This window comes from Chrysochloris asiatica, unplaced genomic scaffold (assembly GCF_000296735.1).
Source record: "Chrysochloris asiatica unplaced genomic scaffold, ChrAsi1.0 scaffold00168, whole genome shotgun sequence".
NCBI classification, from domain to species: domain Eukaryota; kingdom Metazoa; phylum Chordata; class Mammalia; order Afrosoricida; family Chrysochloridae; genus Chrysochloris; species Chrysochloris asiatica.
Window position 1 is genome coordinate 2434936 of NW_006408686.1, and position 22014 is coordinate 2456949.

General features: G+C 53.7%; 1 protein-coding gene across 1 annotated transcript; it reads left to right on the top strand.

Moving 5' to 3' along the window:
• The first annotated feature begins 956 nt into the window (after positions 1-956).
• Positions 957-15988, top strand: SMG9 (SMG9 nonsense mediated mRNA decay factor). The gene is made up of 13 exons (XM_006871357.1): positions 957-1106; positions 3219-3293; positions 3375-3642; positions 3729-3826; positions 5279-5391; positions 9910-10021; positions 11134-11229; positions 11521-11606; positions 13442-13548; positions 14041-14148; positions 14286-14414; positions 14713-14857; positions 15910-15988. Exons 1-13 carry the CDS (start codon positions 957-959, stop codon positions 15986-15988), a joined length of 1566 nt encoding a protein of 521 aa, XP_006871419.1.
• The last annotated feature ends 6026 nt before the right edge of the window (positions 15989-22014 follow it).

Below are 22014 nucleotides of genomic sequence, written 5' to 3' on the forward strand. Positions count from 1 at the left end.
TGTTGTTATGTGCCGTGGAGTAGATGTGACCCTGTTTAGGGTTTCCAAGGAGCAGCTGATGGGTTTAAACTGCTAACGTTATGGTTTGAAGTCCATTGTTGACCCTAGAGTGCTACACCAGGAGTCCAGCATAGTATATCAATTCAGTTAAACACTAGTGAGACCATGCATTGAAGTGAACTTCAGAGTGAGGCTGAGCAGATCATCAGGAATGAAAGAGAAACAAATACAAAGACAAGCATTTGTCTAGCAACCAGCTGAAAACAGGTCCTTGAATGCTGGTGCCATCCTCCCTCTTCTCACATACAGGAGACCACTAATGGATAGTCCAGAGTAGGTGGTGATGTGAGGATCATGTTGCTGATTTTGAAGGAAAGGCATTGTTGTATTAGGGAAAGAAACTGTTCCATTTTGATATGAATCTTCCTCTAGGAGTTATATGTATATTGAGGCAAAGTGATTAATAGGAATAGTTGGGGCTGCAAGTAAAAGAAATGTATTTTGGGTTTTCATTGCCTGCGGAGATAGACAGTATGGGACCGCTGGACCTTGTGTCGCTCTCCTACTATGAGGGACCTTCAAAAAGTTCATCGATTCCATTATCGCTTGATTCCATCTTTCTACAAACTTTTTGGAGCCCCCTCGTTATATACCTTTCTCCCAATAAACTGCTTTGCAGTCTGAGATGGCTGCTGGGATTCCAGCCTCCAAACCCACATGCTGTCCAGTCGTCTCTGAAGGAGTTTCTGAAAGCTCTCAAGCCACACTTCTGGTGCCATCCCATTAGCCTGAGAGAACCTGACTGTCCACAGGGCCGAGAGATGAATTCTAGGTTCCAGCCACATACCCAGCTAAGCACTGAGTCCTTACTCCTCAGAGCTCCCTTTCAAAACGAGGGACCTCATAGAGAGACGTCTCTGCAGCCTGGAACCCTCTCCCTCTCTCCATAGGCGACCATGTCTGAATCTGGGCACAGTCAGCCCGGGCTCTATGGGCTAGAGCGGCGGCGACGGTGGAAGGAGCCTGGATCTGGCGGCCCCCAGAATCTCTCTGGGCCTGGTGGTCGGGAACGGGAATACATCGCACCGTGGGAGAGGGAAAGACGGGTGAGTGTCTGGGCCCAAGGGCTGCACTCATTCCCCTAGTATGCACTGGACACCTGCCCTGGGCCCAGAACTAGTACAGATGCTGGGGGAATATCTGGGAGCAACGGACACGCCTCCTGGAATGATGGTAGGTGCAATGAAGGGTTGGGGTCTGCCTCCTTGAGCAGGCGAATTGAGCAGAGACAAAGCGGATGGGGGTGATGGGGATAGAGTTGCTAAAATTGGAGTGAAAAACATTCCAGATGGGACAAGTGCAGGTGACGTGTTTCTAGGTGTTCCAGATAGTAGCCAGGAGGCCGGTGTTGGTGCAGTGGATGAAGGAGGAGGGAGAGTTCAAGTCAGGCAGGTCACGGGCCTTGGAGGCCCTAGGGGAAACGTTGGAGTCCACTCTGAGTGAACGTGGCATTGGTGTCGTAGCTCATGTTGTGAAGAGTTGTGGCATGGTAGTGGCAGCAGCTGTTGGCATTTATGGAGCGTGCTACATGCTAGTCCCGGCCATGTGCTCTTGGATTCAAAGCTGCTCCCAGCAATATGGGACTTGTGGGGACAGCAAAGCCCTGAGGTGAAGAGACTTGCCCAGAGCCAGGCCTGCCTGAGTCTCGAGCACAGCACCATTGTGCCTGCCTTGGAGAGGGCACCCCGGCCTTGGAATCCAGAAGCCTTGGTTTGGGTCCAGTTTTTGCTTGGCTTTGCTCCTGCGATTGGGCTGCTCATTGCCGGAACCAGCCCACCTCAGAGAGTTGTTCCCGGGGTTGAAGAGCCAGACAAGGACAAAGCTCGAGGACAGAGTTCTCCAGCACAGTGAGCTGGGCGCCTGCTTGTTCCTTGTCTTGGTTCCCAGCGGCAGTGAGATCACAGTCTCTCATCACTCCACACACCTCCTTCTGGGGCAATGTGCTCATCTTCCTCTACCTCCCGTCTCAATACCAGCAACAGCCAAATCTCTGTCTTCAGCTCTGATTGCACTCCAGAGCTGGCCAGGCAGCCTCCTCACTTTTCCTGTGGGCTTCTCACATCCCAGTGTCCCCTGCAGGCCTAAGCAGCTTCCCACCCTTTCTCCTCCTCCTCCCCATCAGTCCCCCCACCCGCCCCCAGTCAGTCACCACATTGCTGCACAATCTGCCACCTGAATGTATGAGGGGGCTTCAAAAAGTTCATGGAAAATGCAATGAAAAGATAGTGAAAATTTCCACACACTTTTGAAGCCCCCTTGTACCTCCTACCCACCATTAAATCCCCTCCCTCACAGACTGGGTCCCAGGTGGAACCTTGTCACCTAGCTCCCTCCCTGGCTTCCAGGAAATCCACAACCTTTGCTCCTCCAGCTCCACTCCCTCCTTCTTTCCATTTTCACATCATTCTTGTGTTTGTCCTTCAGCATCAGCCAGTGGAGGTGTCCCTAATAAGTAAGTGAGGCCCCGTGAGGGGTTAAGACTCTCCTGGGGTGACTCATGGAATCAGAGAAGGACCAGGACTCGAACCCTGGTACTCCCCTCTCTCCAGCAGATTAGGAATGGGTCAGAGGAGGTATGAAGAGGACCTGATGGGGAGGGGCCCTGGCACTTAGGGGAGAGGTGTTGAAGACAGCACCTGCCATGGGGCCCCGGAGGAAGACATTTCTCCTCCCATTTCCAGACCAGGAGACAAGCTTCCATGAGGGTGGTGCCTGATCTCAGCTCACGTCACCATCGATGGCAGAGCCAGCTTTGAGCAGTAGCCCTTTCTAGCTGCACAGCCCGAGCGCCTTCCCTTGGGGCTCCTTGTCTGCTGGGAGCAGCAGGGTTCTGGAGCCAGATACATTTTCACTTAAATAATGCAGACATTATGGGTTTTTTTGTAAACCTCATAACCTCTCCTGCGTTAGTTCCCTCTCTCATTAAATGGTATGGTATTTACATGAGCATGTTATGCTTAAAGGTTCAGTGGTTTAGGGCCATCGATTTAACCTCTCTGCCTGAGTTTCCTCATTGGGCAAACGAAGAGGACAGTAGCATGTACTTCTGGGGTCATTGGCAGGGTTGAGAGGTCAATACGTAAAGGCATTTAGAAGAGTGCTGGCCAATGCAGGTGTCCAGGAAGACAGTTCTGAGTAACTCTCCTCCCTTACCACAGGATGGCAGCGAAGAGACAGGCAGCTCCATCATGCAGAAAACCCCCATCATCCTCTCCAAACCTCCGGCAGAGCGGGTGAGCTGGGGAGAACCTTCTGAGGGAGGGAGGGGTCAGGGCAGGGAGCTCCCGCTGACTGGAGCCTTCTCCCCTCTTTAGTCAAAGCAGCCTCCCCCACCCACCCCGGTGCCTGCTCCCCCACCTGCCCCCACTCCTCTAGAGAAGCCCATCGTCCTCATGAAGCCCCGGGAGGAGGGCAAGGGGCCTGCGACCGGGACAGGCACCTCTACCCCCGAGGGCACTGCCCCACCGCCCCCTGCAGCCCCTACCCCGCCCAAGGGAGAGAAGGAAGGGCAGAGACCCACGCAGCCTGTGTACCAGATCCAGAACCGGGGCATGGGCACCGCTGCGCCTGCAGCCATGGACCGTGAGTTGGGGCCGAGCAGGGTCAGGTGGGAGCCAGCACTCGCTCCCACAGACACCCTTACCGGACCCTCTGTCTCCTTTCCCCAGCGGTCGTGGGCCAGGCCAGACTGCTGCCCCCAGAGCGCATGAAGCACAGCATCAAGTTGGTGGATGACCAGATGAATTGGTGTGACAGTGCCATCGAGGTACCGCCTCCCTGCTGAGCCTCCTGCCCTCCCCTCCCCCGTGACAGGCTTCAGGCCTCTGCTGTCCTGGAGACCCAGAGCTCCGGTGCTGCTTGTTACAGTTACTGCAATACTCGGATCCTCCCTTTGAGTGTGGCCTCTCTCTGGCTCAGACTTCACTGTCCTGGACTGTCTACCTGCCTCTAGTCTTCCAGCCTTCACTGTCCCTCCTCTGCTGTCCTGTCACACCCTGCTCAGTTCCACACTCCCCAACAGCCTGCCCCTGTTACCTCTCAACTACAGTCTCACACCAAAGTCAGCTGGTTACAGAAGGTCAGGGCCGAACCCTTCAGCACTGCCTTGGAACTTTCTACAGTGAGGGCTGTGCTCTGCACTGCCCTGAAGGGGAGTCTCTACCTCCAGATGTGGCAACCATTCTGAACAGCACAGCCTTAGCTATTCTGATTTAATGTGTCTTAAGAATCATGGTGGCACTGCTGGTTAGCATTGGACTGCTAATGCAAGGTTAGCAGTTCAAACCCACCAGCCACTTTGTGGGAGAAAGATGAGGCTTTCTGTTCCTGCAGAACAATCTCTCTAACCCCATATGGGGTCAGTGTGAATCAGAAATGACTTGATGCCATGTAACAGCTTACTCGATGATAGTGGGCTTTGAGTGGGGTTAGGATTGGACCCAGGGTGATTTTTTAAAAAAACTTTCCCTGTGATTTGTCGGGGCAGCCCAGGAGAGTCTTGTTTGCCACCTAGTGGTGAAAGTTAGCCCCCTAGTGGTGAAAGTTAGTCGTTAAAGGTGACCTAGAGGTGAAAGGCAAGGAGCTCTGGAAGTATAGTGGTTACAAATCGGGCTGCAAGCTGCAAAGTCAGCAGTTCAAAACTACCAGCTATTCCATGGGAGAAAGATGAGGATTTCTGCTCCCGTAGAGATTTCTAGCCTTGGAAACACTGTACAGGGTTGCTGTGAGTTGGAACCGACTCCACGGCACATAACAACAACAAGAGGTGAGAAGCAGGACTTTTCCAGAATTACCAGTCCCACAGACTAGAGCCAGACAGACTGGTCTCCCCTCTCAGCACCTCACTGTCTTTCTCAGGCTTCTTCCCCATGTCTTCCAGCCTATTGGAAGCAGGAAGCCTCCAGCTCTCAGTTCTAGCTCCGGGGTCCGATCTCGGGTGGTCTGCCCTTCCTGCTTATTGTCTCTCCCCAAGGCCACACTGCTCTTATTCCTGCTGGTCACAGGCACAGGAAGTCCTTGGGAGGAAGGCACGCCTTCCTTCCTCACCCTCCTGGATATGGTTCTCTGTGAGGAACTTGCCACACACCCCATCACCTCCTTGTGCATATTCAGACTCTTTGCTCAGCTAGGGGGCTAGGGTTTCCAACGTTTCTCTTCGGGTGGAGTCCCCATTTCCCTGCAGTGCTGGCCGCTGATGTGTCTCCACACCTTCCTACAGTACCTGTTGGATCAGACCGATGTGCTGGTGGTTGGTGTCCTGGGCCTCCAGGGGACGGGAAAGTCCATGGTCATGTCGCTGTTGTCAGCCAACACCCCAGAGGAGGACCAGAGGTGAGGAGAGTGTCCAGTGGGTGATGAGGACCAAGAGGGAGGTGGGCCACCCCTACCCGGGCTGCAGTGGTTTACTGAGGGCTGTTGGGAAGTTGCTTCCCATCTCCAGGCCTCAATGTCTTTGTCAGCTGAGAATAATTGTGGACCAAATCTGTATGTAGCTCCCAACCTGTTCCTCCCCCTTCCCACCCCACCCAGGCAGTGGCATGTAGCCCAGTGAGGACGTGGGATGGTGTAGTCGTTGTAGCTCTGGAGTGAGGCCCACCTGTCTCAGCTCTGCTATCCCCAGCTGGTGACTCGTCTACACTGCTTGCTGTTGTAAAGTAGGTGGTATCACCGTGGATCCAGTAACCGTGGAGCTCCTGACAGTGTGTGCAGAATTTTGTCCTCATCCGCAGTTGGGCTTTTTCTCCAGTAACTTTCTCAAAGGGGGCTGGTGGAGACTAGAAAAGACTGTGAGCTTCCCCCGTCTTCCTGTGGGCTGTCAGCCTCTCGCAGGTCTCTCCTGCCTCTTCTCCGCTTACTCATGGCTTCAGCTCAGTTGGGCTCCATTTGGTGGCACCTTTCATTCTCTTCGTTGCACCTGCCACCCACAACTAGCAAAAATTCCCTGTGACTTGGTGTTCAGGTTCCCAAGGTGGAGAGCACCCTCTCCTTGAGCCAGGTCAGCCTCTGGTGTGGTGGCCTTGTGGCGACACTTGTCAAGTCCTGTTGTTTTTACCTCTGAATTCAGACTCTGTCTGCTACTCACCTCCTCCACTCCTCCCTCCCTGGTCCAAGCCACTACCCTGTCCCTGGAGGATACCAAGAGCTCTTAAGTGTCTCCATTAGTTCACTTCACCGTGTGCCAGTAGCTGTTCTAGGTGCTGGGGATACAACAGTAAAGAAAAATGCCAGAAATCTTTGTCCTCAGGGGGACTGCATGTTAATGGGGAAACAGAACAAACTAAGTCAACATATTTGACATGTTAGACAAGAGAACGAAACAAGGGAAGGGTTATAGGGAGAGAGTCTTGGGACACTGGGCTACCATTCTGAGCAGGACCATCAGGGGAGGCGTTTAGGAAAACCAGGCCTCAAAAGGAGGTAAGCGTTCAGTCAGAGGGGTTGGTAGGTGCAAATCCTCACAGGCAGGAGCTGGGCGACTGTCTCAGTTCTATAGTGCAGTTATATCAAATACCACAGATGGGTGGCCTTAACAAACAGAACTTGATTCTTTCACATTTTAGGAAGCTGGAAGTCCAAACTCAGGGTGCTGGTTCCAAAGGAACTGTGGGCTCTAGGGAAAGGTCCTGGTCTCCTTCCAGCATTTGTAGGCCCAGTGTTCCATGAAGAGCTCCATCCACCTTGGCATCAGTCTTCCCCTGGTTCTGGAGCTTCCCAGTGCAGGGACTCAGGGCCAAAGGACGCACTCTCCTGCCGCCTCTACCTTCTTGGTGGCAGTAGGTCCCTCTGAGCTCGGCTTGCTTATTTAATCTCTCTTACATCTCGAGGTTACCTCAAAATACAACCTAATCCTGTAGATTGCATCTGGCCTCGTTAACATCATAGAAGTGAGGATTTACAATACACTGGATAATTATGGAGCCCTGGTGGCACTGTGGGATAAGCACTGGACTACTAACCACAAGGTCAGCAGTCCAACCCACCAGGCTTCCTATGAGAGAAAGGTGAGGCTTTCTGATCCCATAAAGATTTAGAGCCTTGAAACCCTATACAAGGTTGCTGTGAATCTGAACCGACTCCGCAGCACCCAATGACAACATCACAGAATGATCAGATCAGATCAGGGCTGATCACATCGGATCACTTCATGGGAGTGATTATAGTGTATTAGATCTCATCATGGGAAAAATTAACATCTTAACTGCTGAACCGCTGAGAATCCTGGCCCAGCCCAGAACTGTAATGATTAAGGTGAGGCTGAGCAGCATGAGTGCCCCAGGGGGCTCATGGGAGAAATGGTCAGAGAGGTTGAGGAGCGCTGAGCCCTATAGGCCATGGTCCACTCTGTCTGCCCTATAGCCTTTGCCCCATTGCAGCTGGAGGGAACTCTGTAAACCAAGCTCTGCTCTGCTCGAGCTGATCCCTTCTCGCCTGATTCTCTTCTGTGGCTTCTCCCGGCTCCTAGGCCAAAGCCCAGCTCCTCAGCAGCCCCAGCAGGGCCTCCCTGGGCCCTCACTGCTCCCGACTCGGCGCCTCCTCTCTGCTTTGTACCTGCTGCTCTTTCATTCCTTCTACAAGCCCCCTGCCCTCTGCCTGGAATGTCCTTCCTCTGCTTCCATATTCTCGCACACACGCATGCATGTGCATCCCCTTAGCTAATGAACTCTCTCGTTCCTTTTTGTCCCTTGGCATCACTATCCCTTCGTCAAGGCAGCTGTCCCCATCTCCTCCCACTATGTCACCCCACTTAATTCTTCTGACGCCACAGTTCGGGGATTTGTAAGCTAGACTGGAAACTTCCCGAGAGCAGGGACTTTGTCTAGTGTACTGCTGGCTCCTTGATATCTGACACATAAGGAGGTCTTCAGGGCCTCCGTGTTAAGTGGAAAGTTGCCTCCTGTTTCTTAACACATTGCACATCTCAGACAGGTAGGACTTGCCCCATGAGAAGTAGGTACATTAATCCCAATTTTACAGATTGAGAGGAACAAAATCAAAATGGCCCAGATCGTTAGGTAAAAATCCTGTTGTCGACCTGGGGACTCTTGGGCCCAGAGTCAGTGACATAGCCACAGAGGACTAGAGTGGAGAGTGAAGCATCCAGCTGATAAGAAGAGAGGGCATCTGCACAAGAACACCCACACTTGCAGATAATACCCACCTGACCTGGTTTCAATGACTGGATGATCAGAGCTCAACTAGAAGAAGAAAGAAGAGGAAAAAAAGAGTAATCTGATACAATTTGATGAACTTCCTACACCTATGGATGCAATAGCTCAAAAGAGGGAACCCTATTCTTTACAGCGAGGATCATTCCCACCCCCTCCATACACAGAGTAGACAGGGATGGGCAACTTGGACATTGGCTACCCAAAATGGGGGGCTACAAAGGCAAGAAGTGACTGGCTTACAAGCTTTCAAGAGGGAACCTAGATCCAGAGGGCGTGCAGGAAGGTAGAATCTCCACTGAGTAGTATCCAATCTGTCTAGGCGGGGCTGATGAAATGCGGATAGGCCTCTTGTGATACAGTAGTGGATAATTGTTATCAGGACTGATTGTGAGGATTGGAAATGTAAAGGTAGACATTTTGTATCAAGAAGGGGAGTGATTGACTTTGCAGTCCAGGAGCGGAGGTCCCTGGGACCATCAAGGGAGAAGAGCGGAATGCAGGACCGTACCCAGAGAAGCAGTGATGCCTGAGATGGAGGCAGAGACGATGACGTGGAGAGATGGAGCAGCTGGAGACTTTAGACCCAGAGAGGGAGAGGGGCTGTGTGCTGACAACTGGGGGACAGGCTTGTAGGGTGTACCCTTTGGTTGGTTGATGATGCATGGAGGGGATTGTAACCATGGCAATGAAATGATATATGATAGGATGAATGTAAGACTAATGTTCTCCCATGTAAACTATCACATAATTAATAATAAAACATTTTTAAAAGAAAATCATCTTGTCTCAGTCATGGAGTGACTGAGTCGAGCTCAAGAGTTTAGGGCAGGGCTCGACTCTACCTACTTTGCCCTCGTGGCTCCAGCACCTGGTACAGGGAGAGAAATGTGGGCGGCTGATGGGGAAGAGCTGAGAACCCCGCCTCCTCAGAGGCGTATCCCCAGGGCCTGGCACACAGCAGGGATGCCTGGTGACTAACAGCTAACAATAATGTATCATTACTCATGAGGCACTGTTCTTAGGGCCTTAAGGAGTCCCAGTTGCACAGTGCGTTAAATGTTGGGCTGTTCACTGCAAGGTCGGTGGTTCAAACTCACCAGGCAGTCCACAGGAGAAAGATGTCTGCTCACGTAAAGACGGACAGTCTCAGAAACTTCCAGGAGCAGTTCTGTCCTGTAGGGTCGCTATGAGTCAGAATCGACTCAGTGGCTGTGGTCTTCAAAAAAAAAGTTTATGGAAAAATAGAAATAGAATTTTTCCACAGAGTTTTTGAAGCCCCCTTGTATTAAAGTCACGGTAAAATGAAAAGACTTGGTACTGTTGCTAGTCACCTTTTTACAGATGAGGAAACTGAGGAGGAGGTTGAGGAGCTTGCCCAAAGCAACACAACCTGAGAGAGGCCGAGCTGGGGCTTCAGTCTCAGTGGTCTGGCAGAGGCCATGCTCTCAAACGCCCCCTATCTCTTGGCTTTGTGACATGAACTCTTGAATCAGCTGAAGAGCAGGAGTGAAGTCAGATGGTACCAAACATGGTCCCCCAGACAGCAGGGGCCTTGGATGGAAGGCTTTGTGTGTGAGCAGGCAGGGGACCCGGCCTCATGTAATCATTTTTCAGGGTCACACTGTGGAGACGTCGTAAGCCAAGGACCCAGACTTACCACGAACCCCACTCCTCTCTACAGGGCATATGTCTTCCGGGCCCAGAGTGCTGAAATGAAGGAACGAGGGGGCAACCAGACCAGTGGCATTGACTTCTTCATTACGCAGGAACGGATCGTTTTCCTAGACACACAGGTGCCAACCTCACCTGCCCCATCCCGGCTTGGGTTCCATGGGGCTCCTGTCAAGCCATGGAAATGCCAGGTGCTCGTGGGCAAGTTGCATCTTTTCTTAGCCCTCGGTCTCCTCTGTGTCATCAGCTTATACATAGTAGCCTAAAGAATCTTCTGGCAGCGCAGTTCAAGTGTAGCCTTGCCTTTAGCTATTACTAGCTGGGTGGCTTTGGGTAGCCCTCAGTTTCCTTATCTGTCAGTCGGGTGATCACTGCACTCGGCTAACAGGACAGTGAGGCAGGGCAGGCACAGTTTGGATCCTCAAACACATCACTCCTGATGGCTGGAGCCGGCCCATCATGCCTCGGGTTGGCAGGCAGCTTTCCTCAGTTTCTCCTTGCTCTCAGGCAGCGTTTCTGTTTCTCCTCCTAACATCCAGAGTGTGGGATGCCTTCACCTTACATGCACTCGTGCCATTTTCAAACTGTACCAAGTGTCACACTCATGATGGGGGTTTTTGTTAGTTTTTAAGTCTATGTGGAATGCCTGATGAATTTGCCAGTCATCCTTGCGCAGGGGCCGGGCAGATTCCTATCATTGCCTAAGGAAGCACTCACCAGTATGTTTTGACCTAGCAGAGTTTTGAAAGCATTTCAGAGAACGAACACTATCCAGGGTCTCTAAGGGCCTAGCTCCTTCACATAAGAGGTATGACATTTATTAGTGGGAAAGGTTTTACCTCTGGGCCTGTGGCTTCATCTGAGGGCAGCCTTGCCTGTGAAGGAGCTGAGTAAAGGAACTTGGAAGCTTTTTCTGTGATCTTTTGATTGTGAATTGGGTGAAGGTCTACAGAGCACATGAGCCAACGATGCGCACACGTTCGTCTCCTTGATTGCAGTCCCGGCGATGGAGCCTCACTTCTCCCAGTCCCTCCCTGCGTGAACCGTTTTCCTTGAGCCGCGTTGAGCTTTGCTGGCCAGCACTGTCCTAAGCAGAAGCTGTCTGTTGGCGTTTCTGGCCTTATTTTGTCCCAAGAGTGGATGTAGAGTTGCCTTCCACACACGGACCTTGGGTGGCCGTGACCCTAAGGGTCCCAGCCTCCTTCCCTGATGCCCTCTTCTCTTGCCTGTGCAGCCCATCCTGAGCCCCTCCATCTTGGACCATCTCATCAACAACGACCGCAAACTGCCTCCGGAGTACAACCTTCCCCACACCTACGTGGAGATGCAGGTGAGTGGGTGACAGGGTTGGCCCTGGTTTCTGCTGCACGAGAGCCTAAGCGTCCAGGGGCTGTATGTAGGACGAGAATGGCTTGGAGAGTCTGTCCCCCTCGGGTGAGTCACGCTCGCTGGCTCCCTCTTCAGGCCTCAGTGTCACCTGTGGGGTCTCGGGGGCCCTGTGTGGGCATGCAGTGGGTACGCGAAGCCTCTATAGCCTGCCTGCTGTGCTACCCCCTCAGCTGAGCCCTGTAACTAGGGACCCCAGTTCTGGATAGAGTTGTCACTGCCCGTCCACCCTCAGTCCTTGCAGATTGCCGCCTTCCTCTTCACCGTGTGCCACGTGGTGATTGTCGTCCAGGACTGGTTCACGGACCTCAGTCTGTACAGGTGAGGCGCCACTGGGGAAGTGGCGGGACAGGAGCCACTAGTCCCACACAGCAGCCAGAGCCTTGCTTTTCAAATGTGAGTGCAGGTCCCCCTGCCCAACAAAGACTCACAGCCCTCTGCTAGGTGTACACCTTGATCACACCCCAGAGTCCTGCTGTACAAGGCCACCGCTCTGCCCTGGTCTCCCAAGTCCCCCTCGCAGCTGCTCTGGCCTCAGGGCTGCTCTCACTCAGACCTTCCATCTCCCCCGCCCCTCCCTCTCTGACTCTGCTGTGTTATACCCCCACCCCCACAGGATCTGTTTATGCTCCCTCTCCCCACTAGAATGTAAGCCCCAAGGGGGCAGGGGGGCTATGTAGTACAAACCCATGGAAGGGGGGACATAGGAGGAGCTGGCTGGTGTCGGCCTTGGGGTCTTGTCCATCTCCTTCAGGTCAGTGTGCCATCCCCTTGGTCCCTGGCAGGCAGGGAAAGAGAGGGGGTCAGGGCTTGACAGGAGCCTGCCTGAGGGACCTAGTAACTCCAGACATAACCGCTACATACACACACACCACACAATACACACAATACACAACATCACACAATACAAATACACACATACACACACACACCGTGAGTCCCCTTGGCTTCAGGCCCTGGGAGCCCAGCACCTTGGACACGGCACAGGCAGAAGGAGAGGATTTGGGAAGCAGATGTCTCCAAAGTCAGACAGCCCTGCGTCTCAGTCCCAGCCCTTATTGAGCATGTGTCTTCCCTTTCTCAGCTCCTTATCAGCAAAGCTATTTTGGGCAAGTTTTGTGAGTGGATAACTTGAAAGCCTTTAGCGTGGGTCTGGCGCCTGGGAAGAACTTATGAGATGGAAGCTCACTGGGTTCTTTAGTCACCCTGGGAGCGGGGCTTCCAGCTCTTGTGACTAGATCTGAGTAGATCCCTTCTGAAATGCTTCTCCCACTCCATCATCCACAGGGATTCGTCCATTCCACCAGCACTGGGGCCATCTGCTCTGGACATGGGGGACATCGAGGGATGCTGCTCGAGAGGAGTCAGCATGGGGCTCCTCAGAGTTGGGGAGCTCCTTATGTTGGGGGGTCCAGTTGTCTGTGAGGGGAGCATCCACAGCTTCTCACAGATCCTTTTTCCTTACCTCAGTGACTCATTTATTTACTCTTAAGTATTTTAAAACTCTGTTAAGTAATTTAAGGCAGCCTGGTGACACCACGGCTAAGTGCCTGGCTCCTAATCGGTTAGTGGTGGAGCTCACCCACCAGCTGCTCTGTACTCTGCCTCCTAGAGATTTCCAGCTAAAGACTCACTGAGGATCAGACTCGACTCCAGGGCAGTGGGGTTGTAGTTCTGGAGACCCTCTGGGGCGTTTCCACTCTCTGCTGTGGCTGCTGCTGTCGTTCTGTGCAGTTGAATCACTTCTGACTCATAGCAACCCTGTGTAGAGTTTTCCAGGACAGCTAGTGGGTTTGACCCACCATCCTTACAGGTAGCAGTCCACAGCGCCACACAAGGACTCCGTGCTGCAGGGCAGCAATGAGTCGGAATTGACTACAAATAACTGATTTGGTTTAATTTATTACTATTTTTCAATAGTGTAAATTCATTATATATTCACACAGTCAACCTGGGAACATGGAGTTAGTGTCTAAGAGGTTAGTGTCTGAATTCCCAGAGTTTTGTGACAGACAGTATTTCCTGTATTTAGCTGCTGCTGTTCAGTGCCGTCATGCCTGCTGTAGCTTCTGTCGTATCCTCAGCGGCCCCCGGCCCTGACCATGGCATGGGACATGGCCTCTCGGCCCGAGTCAAGCTCTCACTCCAAACCCCAGGTTCCTCCAGACGGCAGAGATGGTGAAGCCCTCCACCCCATCCCCCAGCCACGAGTCCAGCAGCTCCTCAGGCTCCGAGGAAGGCACCGAATACTACCCCCACCTGGGTGAGAGGCTTTCTGGGGGTCAGGGAGGGGCACTCCAGGGAGATGGGGAGGGTGGGGCGCTAGGCTAGCCACGACTTCTCCCCCACTTCCTGTCCCTCTGTGATTGCACTAGCAGCCTTTCGGGATCACTGGTGTCTCCCAGCTGGGGCTCAGGAAGTGAGTGTGTAGTGATGTTGAGGGGTCTGCGGACAGCCCGTTCTCCTTCCCTGAGCCATTGTACACGTGGTCCCCCTGCCTGCCCGCTGGGTCCTTTTCCAGCGGCTCCTGTCACCCCCTGGTCCAGCGTCCGTCTTCCTCATCACCTGTCCATCAGACTAGAGACACCTGAGGATGCCCACACACCATGTTTGTCCCCACATCGCCCAGCATAAACCTGGGGGCCATCAGCATTCTTACCCAGTGATCAGGACAGGTCCTTGGGATGAGAAAGAGGAGTGGACAAGGCTGTACCCGACTACCTCTCACGAGTCCCAACTCCCCTACCCTCCTCAGTCTTCCTGCAGAACAAGGCTCGCCGGGAGGACTTCTGTCCCCGGAAATTACGGCAGATGCACCTGATGATTGACCAGCTCATGGCCCACTCCCACCTGCGCTACAAGGGTGAGGTGCCCAAGTACCTGCCCACTCCCCACAGCCTGGAGCTACACGCTGACTGGGTCTCCTTCCCCTACACACCCTCTCCCCCCACCACACACACACCACCTGCAGCTGTGCGCTGACTGAGGTTTCTTCTCCAGGTACTCTCTCTATGCTACAGTGCAACATCTTCCCAGGACTGCCCCCGGACTTCCTGGACTCCGAGGTTAACTTGTTCCTCATGCCTTTCATGGACAGCGAAGCAGAGAGTGAAACTCCCCCAAGAGCAGGTACAGTCAGCCCCCCGGGGACCCACCCATAGAGACACAGGTCCTTCCTAGTCCGAGGAGACATGGACCCCACCCTGGTTTGAGAGGAGACCAGAGCAGTCTTAGTAAGGGGCCATGGGCCTGTCTCCAGGTCACTTGAACCCTGTTTTCAGAGCCTGTTTCCAGGTCATGGTAATGAGGAGCTAGGGGGTAGGGGCTCAGTCTCCCTGTGTCCCTGATGTGTCCCAGATGCTGGTTGACTGGGAGGAGGGCCCTCAGTGGCGGGCTGTCCCCCTGACACTCCCCTGACACTTCCCAGGACCTGGCTCCAGCCCGCTCTTCTCCCTGCTGCCTGGGTACCGTGGCCACCCCAGTTTCCAGTCCCTGGTGAGCAAGCTCCGGAGCCAGGTGATGTCCATGGCCCGGCCACAGCTGTCCCACACCATCCTCACTGAGAAGAACTGGTGAGAGCTCGTGGTGGAGGGCCACATAGAGAAGGGGGGCTCCCCTCTGGTGCACACCTCCTCCTTTCCGACGCTCTGCCGTCTTCTCTCCTCCTGATGACTCGGTGATGGGGAGGTTGTGTCACTGCTTCCTGGGAGATTGCAGCTCAAAGAGGAAGTGGTTTGTCCATGGCTACAAAGGGAGGAAGTTTCCTAGCTGTGGTTGTGTTGTCCTTGTTAGAAGTAGGACCTGTCAGCCCAGTTCAGCTAAAAGAAGACTTCTTCAGCCTCACAGGAGCTGCCCCTGCCGCTCTCCCTGGGGGGCTCAGTCGTTCTCCTCCCTCCCTCTCGGCCTGTGCACAGCTCCTGTCTTCTGTGACTGTGTGGGTCCAGAGCCCACAGCAGGTGGCACTAGGCATGCCTCGTCTTAGGCCCAGGTTCCTAGGGCCTGGCTCCCGGGCTCCCTTTGTAGCCAGCTGTGGCCAGAAGGGGTGAGGGGTGCAAACCCAACAGCTGGAGAGCCACTCCAGGAAGCATGGGGCAGGGGTGAGCGGAGTTGGCGTTCAGCCCCAGCTCTGCACCTCCTGTTTGCCTACCCAGACCCCGTGGGGAGAAGTAAAATGTGGGGGTGGAAGGTTGCACGGCTGTTGCTTGAAATTTCTGATCATTACAAGACTCTGGAGGGAGGTGGAGGCAAGTATCCCCACCCAGAAAGGCCGATGCTGAGAGAGGGGGAGGGACTCTAGACATGCAGATGGGGCTTGAAGTCTCAGTCTAAACCCAGCACTGGCATAACAGGTGGGGCCGCCTCCCTCCAGGGCCGGCGTCTTCCTTCAGCCCCATCCGAGGCTCAGCCCCACACCTCCACTGACTAAGTAGAGGGTGTGCTGGGAGGGCTGGCTGCTGTCAGAATTAGGAGGAAGGCTGAGCCTGCCTCATAGGAATTGTCCACGGGGGATGTGGAGCTTGCTTCTCTTTCCCCCAAGCTTCCGTTTACAGTTGGCCCGTGCTCTGGACCTCCGTGCCCCAGCAGTCCAGAGCAGGGGTCCCTGAGTGCTGACCTCCCCCCACAGGTTCCACTATGCTGCTCGGATCTGGGACGGGGTGAGGAAGTCCTCTGCACTGGCAGAGTACAGCCGCCTGCTGGCCTGAAGCCCAGGGAAGGACCGCATGCAGGGACCCTTCGGGGTCTCCGGTGGACGGCAAGGGAACACCGTGTCCCCCCTCCAGCTGGCAGCTGGACAGTGACAGCAGATCTGAGGGACAAGGATTGCGCCTTCCTCAGCTGGAGACGTGGGGCGTCCAGGGCCAGGCCCACCTCAGTGGAGGTGGTTCAGGTGTCAACTTTGAGATCCTGCCCCAACCTGCGATGAGTCCACACAGGGAGGGGCCGTGGGAGGAGCCTGAGTGGTCCCAACAGGAAGCCCATGATCATCATGACCTTCGCTTCAGGGACAGCAACACCGGCTTCCTCTTTCTGACTCCAAGGAATATGGGCTAAAGTGGGGTCTGGAGGGCTCCTTTGTGGGCCTATCTGGTGGTTCCAATAAACACTGTCAGGCAAGCATGGTCTGGTGCTTCTCCGCCCATTGTGCCGTCCTAGGAGCTCTTGTGGGCCCGTCACCCTCAGCCTCCCCCTGGAGCCTGAGACACATCTGCTGCTCAGACGGGCACTGGAAGCCTCTAGAGTGATGAGGAGACATAGCACCCACCCCAACTTAGATACAGCGCTGCTCTCATTCGCTCCCACTCCAAGACTGTCTGCCTTTGGTTGGTAGTGTAATTGTCTGCCTTTGGTGGGTTAGTGTTAATTGTCTGCCTTTGGTGGGTTGGTGTTAATTGTCTGCCTTTGGTGGGTTAGTGTTAATTGTCTGCCTTTGGTGGGTTGGTGTTAATTGTCTGCCTTTGGTGGGTTAGTGTTAATTGTCTGCCTTTGGTGGGTTGGTGTTAATTGTCTGCCTTTGGTGGGTTAGTGTTAATTGTCTGCCTTTGGTGGGTTGGTGTTAATTGCCGTCATGTTGGTTTTGTATGTGTTGGGTTTCCAAGGCTGTAGTCTTTGTAAGAGCAGAAAACTCTTTTTCTCCCATAGAGTGGCTAGTGGGCTCGAAATGCAGACCTATGGCTTGCAGTCCATTGCTTATCCTACAGAGCCCCACTGCACATCCCTTACCTTTGGTTAAATGCAGTGCCCACTTGTGTTTACAAAATAGAAGGTGTCTTAAATATACCTACCCTTAGCTGATACGGTTCCTACTCTTGTTCAGACCCCATACCTTGCCCTTACAGACTATGTTTGTGTTTGGCTAACTGGGATTTCTTTTGCTCCTTATAAACCTTGTCAACTCGGGAAAACAGCTGTGATGGTGGTACCATGGTCAAGCTCTGCTACTGCCTACAAGGTGGGACGTGCAAACCCACCCAGCCATGCATGGGAGGAAGACTTTGCAAACTGCTCCCATAAAGATTACAGCCCAGAAAACCCTATGTGGTGCTTGTAGTCTGTCATCGAGGGCCGCTGTGAGCTGAAAATGGACTCAAGGGCACCTACAGACACCGCTGTTAATTTAAATCCAGACCTGTCCTCAAGGCCGAACGCGTCTACCTCCAGGGTGCTTCGTAATCTCAGTACTGGGTTTCCCAAAGGGTCTCCGCCCCTGGTTAGCCCTGACCGTCAAATCCCACCACTCCTCACTGTCAGTGGACCCATTAACTCTCCACCTGGTGCAGTACTTCATCCACCAGCCCCCCACCCCCCAATGCCTCTGGTTGGTTGCTGTTGCCTTGAGTATTCTCAGGCAGCGCAGCTGTGTGTGGAAATCCCTGGGTTTTTCCAGACCAGCCCAGCTGAAGGCAGTGGGGCAGTGACGAGCATGCAGCAGGCCGGAAGTCGGGCTTTCTGCAGACACAGTGGTGGAGCCCTCTATGATGCCAATGTTGACGTGCTCCTCCAGGCTCCAGGGGAGCTGTGGTCTTCACTTCTCATTCCTTTGCCCCAACTACCCGGACCTATGCTGAAACTAGGTGTCTTTCCTAGTTAGCTCTCTGCCCTTGTCCCATGTCCCATCCCACTCCCTGCTTCCTGGGGAAGATGGGGCAGGCGCCAGAGAGGAGATGAAGCCAGGGGCACGTGGCTGAGCCCAGCACAGGGGCTGGAGAAACTTCCTACCCTGCCCCAGCCCACCCAGCCTGGGCACAGAACCTGTGTCCTCCAAGCCCTTCCCTGCCATCTGCCGCTGACTCATGGAGGCTGCTGGTCAGAGGTGGGGAGAAAGACCTGGGTCTGCCTTTTGGGGTGTCCCTGGACGTGTGGAGCACCCAGTAGACGCCAAAGGAGATGATGCAGGGACTTCAGGTCTCCAGGCCTAGAATTGCCCAGGTGAAGGCGTGAGGTCCCTCTGGAGGCCTGCCCCAGCGTTTCCACCAGCAGCACCTCAGGGTCCTTGCTCGGTGGGCACTGTACTGTTACCAGGACTCCCACGGACTAGCCTGTCCCATCAGTTTGCCAAAAATGTCACTGTCTGGGTAGATGCTGTGGCGGTAGCCTTCCTGGGAGCACGAGTGTGGCCTGGTGGTAGCATGCACCCTCCATGTCCAGCACAGGTCTCTGGTGATGCTGCAGACCACCGTGGCCACCGGCTAGCTGCACCGCGCCTGTGGGGCCACCCTGTCTCGGATGGGCCACGGGACGCAGGGCCTGTCCCCCAGTGTGTGCCGCTTGTGGCTCTCCAGTGCCTCCGCCGTCTCCTCCAGCAGGTGGGCGCAGGCAGACCTTGGGCCCCTCACATGCTCCCACTGTGGAACAAAGGTGCTACTCATGGGTTTCCACATCAGAGAAGGTCATGGCGTTTCCGCAGCTGCCTGGCCTCCAGCACTTGCCCCATGCTGAACAGCATGTTACTCATAAGGGTCAGCTCTGGAGTTCTTGGGTAGTGCAAATGGTTAAGCACAGGACTATTAACCAAAAGGTTAGCAGTTCAAACCTAACCAGAGGCACCTTGGAAGACAGGCTTGGCGATCCGCTTCCAAAGGGTCACAGCCTCGAAACCCTTACAAAGTGGTTCTACTCTGCACACCTGGGCTCTCCAAGACTCAAAACAAACCTGCTGTCAGCTAATCAGTTCCCACTCAATGACCCTATACATAGGCTCCCAGACTCAACCTCATCTTTAGTCTGCTGAGTGGCTGGTGGGTTTGAACCACCAACTTTACGATTAGTAGCCCAACGCCTACACATTACCACCATGGCTGCTTCTATGTGAGGGCAACTAATGACAAAACATCAGTTCTGACGACAGGCCAGTCTGCTGCCTTGGACAAGTTACGAGACATCTCTGAACTTCCATAGTCTTATCTGTAAAATAAGGTCATCTTTGTACCTACCTCCTAGGGGTTGTGGGGTTGATGAAATGAGCTCATGGGAATAGCGCCTCACCTTTGGTTAAGTACCGTGGAGTCAGCTCCAACTCACAGTGACCCTGCACAGATTTCCGAGGCTGTAAATCTTTATGGGAGCAGAAAGCCCCATCTTTCCCCCCGCAGAACAGCTGGTAGTTTCGACCTTCAGGTTAGCAGCCAAATTCATAACCACTAAGCTACCAGAGCCCTCAATAAACATTAACTGGCGATAAACAGGTGCCAGGGCCCACGTGGAATGCTAGCATCTGCACTTGGCACTGTAGGATAAGCATTGGACCACAAAGTTGTTTTTAGCCCCAGGGTCGGCGGTTCAAACTTACCAGCCACTCCTTGGAAACCCTACACAGAAGCTGTTGGTTGGGACTGACTCTACAGCACTTAACATCTGTATCTTAATCTTGAGCCGTTTCCTAAGGTCAAGGGTAACTGGGGGCCCCAAAGGATGCTAGAACCATCACTATCCACGGGGATGAGTTGTGAGTACTAGGGTCAAGGCCCTGGCCATCTTTAGAATGTTGTACACAGAATCTAGAACCTTCTTTCTCCTCCGTGGCCATCTGGACCTGTGAAATTACTGGCCGCACATGGTAGAGGCAGCAAAGTCTGCAAGCTGACTTGGCTCCCCAATTACTGTGTCCCCCTTAAGATGGCCAGTGGCTTCTTCCCCTTGACACCAAGCATTCTGAAACTCTAAAGGGAAGCTGGGCTCACATCACTGGCCCTCCGGCTGCCTTAGCTGGAAGATGGGCCTCCCCTCCCCGTCACAGGGTGCTGAATGGCCCCCACTCAGTTCCTGGCCAGTATGCTTTACCACCTACCTCCCAGTTCCCTAAGCCGTTGATCCCACTGCTCATATTGCATTGTCATTGACTTGACCCTTGACTCCTGGCCATCTCATGTACAACAGGACAAAATGCTGCCTGGTCCAACCATTGTGATCCATAGGGTTTCTGTTGGCTAGTTTTCAGTAGCAGATAGGCAGGCATTTCTTCCTAGTCTAGAAACATCAATGAAACCTGTTCAGCATCTTAGCAAGAATGACTGCTGGGTGTGGCACTGCTTGACGTGCATTGGCTGGGAATCAAACCCAGTTCTTCCACATGGAAGGCAAGAATTCTCCCACAGAACCACCACAACCTCATTGCCAAGGTGATCCCAGGCTCAGGATCAAGGGTTCTTCTCTGCTCGTGTTTCTGGGTGCTTAGTCCAGCTGACACATTGGGTGTGAATCAGCTTTCCTCCTGTGCCCCTGCCCACTTAGCCCCACTGCTTCGTGGAAGTTCCCACCCTGCTAGGCTGTCCTGCTGGCTTCCCAGCACACTCTGCCTCATTTGGACTCCATTCCTTGGCCCACACTAAGCTCCATCCTGGAAACTCATCCTTCTTTGCACCTAAATCCAACCCTAGAAAGTTTTCCCTAAGCCTGGTTCACGTCCACAGGAGTCCTTGGGCTATATCCCCCATTCTGATCAAACCCCACCCCCCATCCCACCCCTGCCCCAAATCTCACTCATTTTTAAAACATGAGAATCTTGACTCAGCAGATGACTTTAGGCTTGGGCAGGTCTGAAGATGTCTGATGCATTTTGCATCCCCATAGTAGAATCTGGAACATGGGGTCAAATCTGACAAAGCAAGACTCTAGCAAGTCCTTCAAGTTTGGCTTCAGCCCTCCCTCCTCCAGTGTGGTGTAGGCACATACCCTCCATGAGACGCCTTCTCGCTCCACCCCATGGCTTTTCAGTGCAATCCTGGTGTCCCCACACATACACATACATGTACCACCATGGAAAGAGGCCAGCCCAATCTTAAGGACTCAGCATTGATACCTACCACCCCTACACACACACCAAACTCATGGAGAGGCAGCCAAAATTCCTCCCCACTCATCCCTAGTACCCCCCCCTCCCACCAAAGAAGTTGGTATCTAGTCGATTCCAACTCACAGCAACCCCATGGGTCAGACTAGAACTGAGCTCCATAGGGTTCTCATAGGTGCTTTTTTTCAGCAGCAAATTGCCAGGGCACTTCCGGCTGAATTCAAGTCACCAACCTTTGAGTGGTACCACCGAGGAGTCCATTGCAAACAGTCTCACTTCCACGTTCAGACTCATACCATCATATTGAAATGACTGTTTCCCACGGCCCTATTCCATCCTCATCCCCTACCCACTCACACCCCACCACCTCCCTCTTTTCTGCTCACCCTCAGGCTCCCATGGAGGTCCTCTGGCCTCCCCTCTCATTCCTCTCCATCCATCCGCATCACTCACAGGCATGACAATCACAGCTGGGATGCCCACCCTACCCCACCTCCGGTTACTTCACTTGTGAAGCATCCACTGGGGGCCTTTGGGACATGACAGAAGACGACATGAAATCGAAATGAAATAAACCCTTAGCAGACCCCCAAATCCCACTCAGTCATCCACACAGTTTGACAGGTGGCTCTAGTCTGAGAACCAAGCTGGACTGCCCGGTGACTCCACAACTCTCCCCTGGCCACATGGGGACCAGGGAGGGAGAGGTGATGATCAAGTAGCCCTCTGCCCACCATCTAGACCTTGCTCCTCCCTCTTCACCTTCACTTTCTATCCTGTTAGTGTGTCCTTGGACTGGGGTCCACCTGCCTCTCTTACACTCCCACTCTAGACGGCAAGCTCTCTGCATTATCACCTCAGTACCCCAGGCCCTTCCCTGAAGCCACAGAAAGGGGTCCTCATTGTGGCCGCATTGGCCTTTTGGAGGTTTCATTCAGTTGG

Coding starts and splice junctions, on each gene's coding strand:
- SMG9 (XM_006871357.1), top strand. CDS start 957: ATGTCTGAATCTGGGCACAGTCAGCCCGGGCTCTATGGGCTAGAGCGG. Junction 3,643..3,728: donor TGCGCCTGCAGCCATGGACC/GTGAGTTGGGGC, acceptor TCCTTTCCCCAG/CGGTCGTGGGCCAGGCCAGA. Junction 14,149..14,285: donor CTCCCACCTGCGCTACAAGG/GTGAGGTGCCCA, acceptor TTTCTTCTCCAG/GTACTCTCTCTATGCTACAG.